Below are 10045 nucleotides of genomic sequence, written 5' to 3' on the forward strand. Positions count from 1 at the left end.
AATCAATAAAGGTCGAATCTTTAATCAAAAGTATAAAGTCAACCCAAAAAGTCAAACTCGGGCTCGCAGCTCGGAACCCAACAAAACTCAAAAAATTCGATAACTCATTCAATTATGAGTCCAATCATACTAGTTTCACTCAAATCCGACTCTGAATCGATGCTCAAAACTCAAAAATTTACTTTATAAAAATTTAGACAAAAAAGCCCCAATTTCTCATTTGAAATCATCAACCAAATGCGAAAAATGAGGATAGATTCACGAAATATGATCAAAACCGAGTAGCGAACACTTACCTCAATCCATATGATGGAAATCCTCTCAAAATCGCCCAAATTCGAGTTTCCTTGCTCCAAAAATGTAGTAATCAGCTTATAAAAATATTGCCCAATAAAAACACTAATGTGGTCGCTAAAAGTCCAAGTCTGGTAGCTAAAGGTACCAAATCTGGTCGTTAAAGGTGCGCACCAGAACTTGCTTGCACCAGCAATCTATTATTCACTAAAAAGCCTCTAACACCCTCATACCAACTCGGAATTCGATGATTCTTGATTCTATGAGTCACAAATAATAATACGAACCGAATCATTCAGTCAAAACTCAATTCGGAGCTTATTTGCCCAATGCGATACCAGCTTCGCTCGTTAAATAATTAACTCATGCTTCGCAGTAAAAACCCAATCGCGACTTAATAAAATTGGACCAAACATTTCATATTATTCCTATAAATCATTATCAAACTCCCGAAAGTCTCGAAATCAAATTTCGATTTCTAGAACTAAAAATGGACCTTTAAATCATTATATGCTTATGCTAAAAACAATGCCAAAACACCAAACATGTTAAAAACCCATCCGAAACTCACATGAGCCCCACGTGATCCCAGCCAAATATACCAACAAGTCTTAAAATATGATACAAACTTGCTCGAGTGATCAAAATAAAAACTAATATCAAAACTTTGAATCGCAACGAACTCAAGCTTTATAAAATTAAAACTTTTAATTTTTCAAAAACTAACGAAAAATGTGCCTACGCACCTCGGAATAACTTCAAATTTTGCACACAAGTCATAAATATTGTTACGAAGCTGCTCGAACTCTCGGAATCCAAATCGGGATCCGGTATCAATAAAATTCTAATTATGGCCAAATTTTGGAATTCAAAGCTTTTAAAAGTTAATAATGTTTCGGAAAATTATGCCAAATCACTTTGGGACCTTCAATTTAAAATTCGGGCATATACCCCAGTCCGAATTCACCATATAAAGCTAACGGAACTTTTAAAAATCTATTCCGGGGTCAAATACTCAAAAGTCAAACTTGGTCAACTATTCCAAATTAAAGCTTTCTGTCACGACCCCAAATTCCCTCCGTAGGATGTCGTGATGGCGCCTAGTCTCTAAGACTAGGTAAGCCTATCAATGCGGAATAACAATAGAAATTTGAAATAAATAAATATGTAATTTCACATATTTCCAACTCCCAAAACCTGGTAAGAATAAGTCACAAGCTTCTAAGAATTTATATTCAACGTCTATATATATCAGAGTCTAAAGAAAAATAAGGAAACAATATAATAAGGATAGAAGGGGACTCCGGAGTCTACGAACGCTGGAAGATATACCTCGAAATCTCCGTACACAGGTAGCTCACTAATATCTGAACAGGTAGGAAGTACCTGGATCTGCACAAAAAGATGTGCAGAAGCGTAGTATGAGTAAACCACAGCGGTACCCAGTAAGTGCCAAGCCTAACCTCGGTAGAATAGTGACGAGGTCAGGTTAGGCCCTGCTGGAATAACAAAAGACATGGTGAAAAATTTAACAATAAAATAATAACAAAGATAAAAATGGGAATGAATCAAGTAAGTGGTATATCACCATTAAATTACACAGAATAAGAGCAAATAATACCTCATAGAAAGAAATCAAAAATTTACAACTTTAAAAAAAATCACAACTATAATCAAAGGCAAATGCAGCCATAAAGGATTATCAACAAGGGCATTTCCGAGGTACCGCATCGTAGTCCCAATTCATAAATAAACTCACAATATCTCATTTCCTTATATCACCACGGGAGTCTTCACATTTAATTTTAAAGAAAATATTTTTTTTCCGAAATAGCATCCCACGTTTTAGCCACCCTTATCATACCGCATGACTTCTAGTAGTTCCCCTACTAGCCACGCATATCAAGCCACTCTTATCTCACCGCATGCGTTTCAACACCCAGACCTTATACCACCACATGCGTATTAATATCACAATTTGCACCTCAAGTGCCCAAATATTTCAACTTGCCAAAAAAAATCAACAACAATATTTTTCACAATAAAGAGCTCATGGCTCGTGCCAAAAATAAATTAACAATAATATTTTCCATAATAAGGAGCTCATAGCTCAATCACAATGTGTACGAAAATCTCACAAAATATTCAGCAAAAATAATATTTCACAAATTTAACACATTGTCTAAATGTCAAATTTTTAAATATAAAATACTTTATTTTTAATAATATTTAAATTAAGAAATCTATCCTTCAAATAAAGCACAGAACAAAAGGAACAGAGTTTCAACTAAAGAGGTAAAACACTTAGCAGGATTTGGTCAGGCAAATTTAAAATATGAAAATATATTAATGATGATGAATATAACAGAATAAAATAATTTAAAGACATAATCTTCCACATTTAACCCGTGTACACACTCGTCACCTCGTGTACACGACTCTCAACACATTATAATTATCACATCAATACTAATCTTAGGCAAATTTTCTCCCACACAAGATTAGACAAGTCGCTTACCTCAAACCACGCTCAACCAGTCAAGTAGTATGCCTTTTCCTCGATTTTCCAACTCCGATCGGCTCGAATCTAATCATAATTAATTCGATTCAATTAATACAAATTATAGAAATAAATTTCATAAGAAAATATAAATTTTCTAATAAAATCCGAAATTTAACCCAAAAACAGCCCGTGAGACCCACGTCTCGGAACCCGAAAAAGTTATAAAATACGAACACTCATTCAACCACGAGTCCAACCATACTATTTTTACTAAAATCCGACATCAACTCGACCTTCAAATCTTCAAATTAAACCAAGAAGGTTTTCTAAATCTTCTAACTTAATTCACCAATTAAATGTTAAAAACAACCATGGATTCGGGTAATTTGACCAATAATGAGTTAAGAACAAAATACGAACACTCATTCAACCACGAGTCCAACCATACTATTTTTACTAAAATCCGACATTAACTCGACCCTCAAATCTTCAAATTAAACCAAGAAGGTTTTCTAAATCTTCCAACTTAATTTACCAATTAAATATTAAAAACAACCATGGATTCGGGTAATTTGACCAATAATGAGTTAAGAACACTTATCCCATTATTTTTCTTGAAAATCTCCCGAAAATCGCCTTTCCTCGAGCTCCAAAACGGTAAAAATGGAAAATGTGACAAAGTCCCATTTTCAGAACTTAAACATTCTGCTCAGTGATTTCTTCTATGCGATCGCGGACCAACTCACGCGATCACGAAGCACAAATTTTCATTACCCAAAAATAACTCTATGCAATCGCGGAAAATTTCACGCGATCGCGAAGCACAGTCTCTGCAAGCCTACGTGATCACGAAGCATTAAGCGCGTGATCCAGCTCCTCCCTCTGTTCCTCTTCGCGAACGCGGCATAGCCCACGCGTTCGCAATGCACAGTGTTCTCAAGCTACGCGATTGCGGTTCCCTACGCGCAATCACATAGAGTAAAATCTCCACTACCCACTTAAGCCTACGCGATCGTGGACCTTCTCACGCGATCGCGTAAAAGAAAATCAGACCTGAGCACCAGAAAATTTCAGCAAAACACCAAGTCTAAAAATTAATCTGTTAACCATCCAAAACTCACTCGAGGCCCCCGGGATCTCAACCAAATCACCAACAAGTCCTAAAATATCATACTAACTTAGTCGAAGCCTCAAATCACATCAAACAACGCTAAAACCATGAATCATACTCCAATTCAAGCTTAATGAAACTTATAAATTCCAACTTCTACATTCGATGCCGAAACCTATTAAATCAAGTCCGATTGACCTCAAATTTTTTACACAAGTCATAAATGATATAACGGGCCTATTTAAATTTTTAGAATCGGATTTTGACCCCGATATCAAAAAGTCAACTCCCCGGTCAAACTTCCAAACTTAAATTTCTATTTTAGCCATTTCAAGCCTAATTTAACTACGGACCTCTAAATAATTTTTCGGACACGCTCCTAAGTCCAAAATCACCATACGAAACTATTGGAATCATCAAAATTCTATTGCGAGGTCGTTTTCGCATAAGTCAACATCCAGTTAATCTTTTCAATTTAAGCTTTCAACCTTGAGACTAAGTGTCTCAATTCATTCTGAAATCTCTCTAGATCCGAACCGACTACCCCGGTAAGTCACATAATAGTTATAAAGTACAGAATGAATAGTAAATAGGGAAATGGGGCTACAACTCATAAAATGACCGGCCGGGTAATTACACTTCCTAGTTGAGAATCATTCTTCCAAATAAATTCTGAATCTCCTGCAAAACTAAAACCGACGCTTTACACAGGTCATAATACACCATACGAAACTATTCGGGACTTCAAATAGCTGAACATAGTGCAAATGCTCAAAACGACCGGTCGGGTCGTTACAAAACAGATCCATTTCAATTTGTTTAAATCTTTTCAAGCACAAGGGTTAAATTGACTAATTTTCGATATGAATTTAGATACAGGTTCTTTAAGTTTTTGAAATAAAATTTATATATTTAAAAACTACATATAAAGTACTATAAGTCATAATAGTTAAATATTTAAAATATTTAAAAACTATATTTGAAAAGGATATAATTAAAGAAAATATTTTTTAACTTCCCCAATAATAATTGGTTCATTATTTTTGGAACATATGGATTATATAAATGGAGATATTTACGTGTTCATGAAGTGACCAAGTAATATCCCATTAGATATGCATATCGTTTTACGGAAAAAGAAATCCGTGTTTCCGTATTTCTTTTCTCCCTTTGAAATGATAAACATCAAAACTCCATGTCTAATGCCAAATCTAGTACTTGATGAAAATGTTCATGCATCGCTGGTCGTATTCCGAGAATTGAAACATTTTCTAGTAAGGAGCACTTTCCTTTAAATGAAAATTTAAATTAGTCGAATTAGTGAATTTCTATTAGTAAATGGTTGAAATTAAAACAAAAAGTTCATTCATGCAAATAAATTTGTGCCGTAAGTGAAACACGAAAAGCTCCTAGATTAAATATAATTTTTGCGCTTTTTGTTGGTTTTATGGCTCGACAACATGAATTCTCAAACAGTAATTGTTTATGCTTGCGTAGGTGAACTTTGTTTTTCACAGTAAGCACTTGATAAGTTAATTGAGGTCAAATACAATACAATATATAGCATTACATCATCTCTAAGATAAAGTTTAATTAATTGTTACCTACTAACAATGAACAACAATGAATCTTGGTGGACCTCAACATCACCAATTAATTACTCTCTTCAATCATATTCATTGAGATGAAGATAAGAAAAAAGGTTAACTATCATGAAGAGGTTTAAAAATTCATCAAAAATGAATTTTGTTTACCCGAAAAACGGATAGGGTTGAATTTATACGTAGTTCTAAGGATACGTGGTATAACTTGGTACAAATTGGAAAAATAAGTAGAGATATATCGAATATTGACTGTAAAAAGGAATGAATACAAACTCAAATTGAGTAGAGAATAATTTATAAATGAACAAGATGAATCATTATCAAGAGCCCAAAAATTAATAATATTTGCTAGATGTTATGTAAATCTCAATCATCTCTGAATATGAGAGTATATAAATGTATCTCAATGTGCCTTTTACAAATGTTAGACCCTCCTAATATAGTGGAGGAATCCTACTTTGGATGTAATTAAAAATACATAGTGAATACATAGTGGGGATCCCATGATAGATTAATTAATTAGTTTTTCCTTGATTTTCGCCGAAATTCTCTCCCCAAATATGGCTATAACGGCTCTTTTGTCCCTTGGCTCGAGCTCGGTATTTGATCGGTCTGTGGATCTCGAGCTCTATATTGACTCGAGCTTGATTGGTCTCTGGGTCTCGAGCTCGATATTGACTCGAGCTCGGTATTGATCGGTCTCTTGATCTTGAGCTCGATAACCCAACTTCAGATCATAACTCGATATTATAATGATGACCCTCAGTCCTTCATGCTCCATTCTAGATTAGTCATAAGAAGGGCAAACTCAGTTTTGATGGTGAACAAATAGTCCCCTTGTTTCTCGGAAAGAAGATGACGAGAAACGATATAAATTTTCGAATTTCGACTTGGTGGATGATGATGTCAGCGACGAGCCCCATTATGACGTACGTTACAAATGTCCTATCGGTCTAGTTATCAAGGCATTAAATGTCTGTCAGTCATTAGTCGGCCACTACCGGTTCTGAACCGTCATTACCAGGCCTATAAATATTCAAATTCTCATCCTCATCCTCATCCTCATCCAAACTTTTCATTCAAAAAGCTCCTTCTCTATTTTTGTGTCTTTTTCAGAAAATTCCTCTGCTTCATACACTTTACATCGTATACAACCTTAATTCTCTTTCCCTTTATTCATCAATGGCAAAAACTTCTAATACAGTGCCGCAAAAAGAGGCCGCTTCTTCATCACGACCGCCGGAGGTGAGGATGCGGTGGAGCCTCGCCCTGAGGAATTCGTTCCGGTAGGGTGTTTAACTGTCAGTGATTTTAAAGTCGAAAAACCCTCTTCGGTACCGGGCCGATGTGAGCTGATGTCAAGGTACCAGTGTACAATCACCAAGAAAATTCTCGAGAAAGTCAAATAAGAATGCAACTAGGATGATAAGCATGTGGTAGTCCCATCTCCCGATGAAACAATTACTACCCACGTGGAAGGGTTCCTAAGTGTTTATACTTATCCTTTTATGTTGGTTCATTTAGACCCTGTCATCGTCGCCTTTTGCAAGAGATACGACGTGTCCCTTGGCCAGATCCATCCTTCTTTTTGGAAAATAGTGATTCTTTTACGATTTTTCTCGAGCAAAATCGAGGGGTGTCTTTTCACCCTCGATCACCTTATACGCCTTTATAGTCCCCGATTTTATCAAGGAGGGTTAATCAAGCTTGCTCGCCGAGTCACCAAAGCGCTGTTCTCGAGTATAGACGAGACTCGTGATCGAGGTTGGATGGGCCATTTTATTTGAGTCAAAACCTCGGACCTGATCCCTGCCGATGACATACTGTTTCCTGAGAAATGGAATATGAACCGTGAGTACTTATTTTCCTTCGAGCGTTTTAATTTGTGACTACCTTTCATTTCCTTGATCCGCTTTTTCTTTCCTTTTACAGCTGTGGCTCGGATGTCGGAACACGTTTCGGACCTTAAATAATGGGTTGAAGGTTTGGTGCTACAGAGATCGCACTCCGAGCGAGCTTGGGTGGAATTATCAAAGAGCCAATGGGAGGCCCGTAGTCATGGTAAGTCCCTTTCTTTAGTTTGTTCGTTGTTCGATCTTCTTCACTTGCTTACCCTTTTTTTTCCTTCGTAGGACTTGGGAAGGATGTTGCCATGAGGCCCTCATCTGGTGATGAAGAGGTCCCTGCCCCGAAGCAGGCTAAAGAGAAGAAGAGAAAAGATATACCAAGTTCCCCGGTCTCGGAAAAGAAAAAACCGGCGAAGAGAACTCGCAAGCCCAAGGGGGCTCCAGTGTCATGCCTTTGGATTCGATTCGCCGATTAAGGGATGAACCCGAAGAAGGAGAAGAGGAATTAGCCTGTGTAAGGGCTAATGTTGTGATACAACAATCCTCCGAATCGACGGAGGTAGATAAGGGAGCTTTGACCATAATTCTTGAACAAGGAAAAGCCGAGACTATTTCGTCTCGGGATGAGATGGTCGAAGGGGAGACCGAGGGTAGGATTACTCGAGCAGTAGAGGATATTTCGAGGGATGATCTCGGAATAGTAGATATTACTGTGTCCTCTCAATATTTGGATGCTATGATTTGCGAGGACAGCATGTTGGAAGGTCGATCTTACGAGGGCATTCACGAGTCGACCGATATTCATGGCTTTTGGGACGGGCTCGAGTCTGCTGCTTCGGAGGCTATTACCGGGTTCAGTGGATTACCGGTACCGAAGAAAATATCATGTTCGGGTGCTGTCGAATCTTCATCGGGCCCAAAATTGGTAGACCGATTCCCGGCCCCGAGTGTTGATCCCAACCGTAGGCGAAAAATAGTTTTCTCCGTCCCGGAGGATGGGCGAGGTTTCTTTCCCCCCGTGGGGATTTCTAGTTACCTTTGGTCCTTGGTGACCGAAGAGGATCAAACCATGATGAATGCGGTAGGACCCGCCTGTCTTTTCAACGAGGCCCAACATGCTCTGAATCGGGTAACTTCGATGGCATCTCTGCTGTTTCTTTTACACTTAGAGATGTAGTTATTTCTAACATTTTCCCATTTTTGTAGGCTTCGGTGTTGCATCACGAGGCCTTCCTCCGAATCCGAGAGGAGCATGAGGCTGAGGTTCGGAACCTTACTGAGAAGAGTGACTCCTACAAACTTCTTAGTGAGAAACTTCGAGCGGATTTGACAGTGGCTCGGGAAGAGCACGAGGAGACGGGTGAGCAGGTATTCCGAATTCTCCATGATAGTGAAGATGAATTGGAGATAACTACTAACTATCCAATTCTGCAGGTTCGGCATAGGTTTGAACAGATCAGACGACTTAATTCACAGGTAGATGAGCTACTGGTCGAGGCGAAAGAATTCAAAAAGAATATGGACATCCTTGCCTCAAAAAAGGAGGTCGTTCAACCTCAATTGGATTTGGTTGAGGCCCAGCTTTGGGCTGTAAGAGAAAATGCCTCGGTGCAGATCGAGAGGGTTAAAGAGCTTCAGAGTCAGTTAGATTTGGCCACTTCCGATAAGGCAAGCTTGGCTAATGAACTCGAAGTGTCCAGATGCGAGATGACCGAGGCTAATAAAAGAGCCGATGCTAAGGTGGCCCAGTTCAGGATCGATGTTGAGGTCAGCCAGGCCAAGACCAAAAGCATGGTCGATCATGCTAAATGGCAGGCTCGGAGAGAAGCTCTCGAGGAGGTCAGTGCACAGGGCTTCAATGTTGAGGCCGAAATTAAAAATGCCAAGGCGGAGGAAAACAGGGCTCGAAGGCTGGCCTTCCCTGAGGAAGATTTCGATAGCTCGAGCGAATCTGAAAGCGGGGAAGATCCCGAGGACACGGCCTTCAATGAAGACCAAGCCATTTAGAGGACCTTAAGTAGTTTTTGTTATTTCTATAGAGGCTGCTTCGGCCCTTGTAAAGAACTTCCTTTGGGCCAAGTTGCCTTTGTAAAATATTTTGATGTATATATAAAACTTTTCCGTTCTATGGCTTCTGAATCTTTTGCCTTTTTGTTAACTTATACAAAGGTCAAAAGTGCCTTAGCATTGAATAATTATTCGAAGGTCCAAGATTGAGATAGTAAGGACTGATAGCAAGTACTGCACTCGGCCGTTTCTCATAGGTAGTCCCCGAGTGAATGTTCGAACTCGAACTAAGGTGGCTCTTAGGCTTGATAAATAGATGTCAAGTGAAATAATTCGCTCGAACTCAAAGCAAAGTAGCCTTTAGGCTTTGCAGTCAAGTGAGGATGATTTTTCGAACTCGAATTAAGGTAGCCCTTAGGCTTTATACGTAGTCCCGAATTTGGGGTAATAATTCGATGTTGAATCGAGGCGGCCCTTGGGCTTGACAGATAGTCCCCGGGTAAGAATGGTTGCTCGAACTCGAGTTAGGGTGGCCCTTAGGCTGTATGGTCGAGTGAGGATTTGCTCGAACTTGAAATAAGGTAGCCCTTGGGCTTTGTAGTCGAGTGAGAATGATTTCTCGAACTCGAAGTAATGGTAGCCCTTGTGCTCGATCGATAGTCCACGCATGAGAATAGTT

The 10045-nt window shown here is 38.8% G+C and overlaps 1 protein-coding gene across 1 annotated transcript; it reads left to right on the top strand.

Moving 5' to 3' along the window:
• Positions 1 to 7807: 7807 nt before the first annotated feature.
• Positions 7808 to 9366, top strand: LOC138901336 (MAR-binding filament-like protein 1-1). The gene is made up of 3 exons (XM_070189091.1): positions 7808 to 8227; positions 8566 to 8727; positions 8794 to 9366. Exons 1-3 carry the CDS (start codon positions 7808 to 7810, stop codon positions 9364 to 9366), a joined length of 1155 nt encoding a protein of 384 aa, XP_070045192.1.
• Positions 9367 to 10045: the final 679 nt, after the last annotated feature.

This window comes from Nicotiana tomentosiformis, chromosome 11 (genome assembly GCF_000390325.3).
Source record: "Nicotiana tomentosiformis chromosome 11, ASM39032v3, whole genome shotgun sequence".
In the NCBI taxonomy this organism is placed as follows: domain Eukaryota; kingdom Viridiplantae; phylum Streptophyta; class Magnoliopsida; order Solanales; family Solanaceae; genus Nicotiana; species Nicotiana tomentosiformis.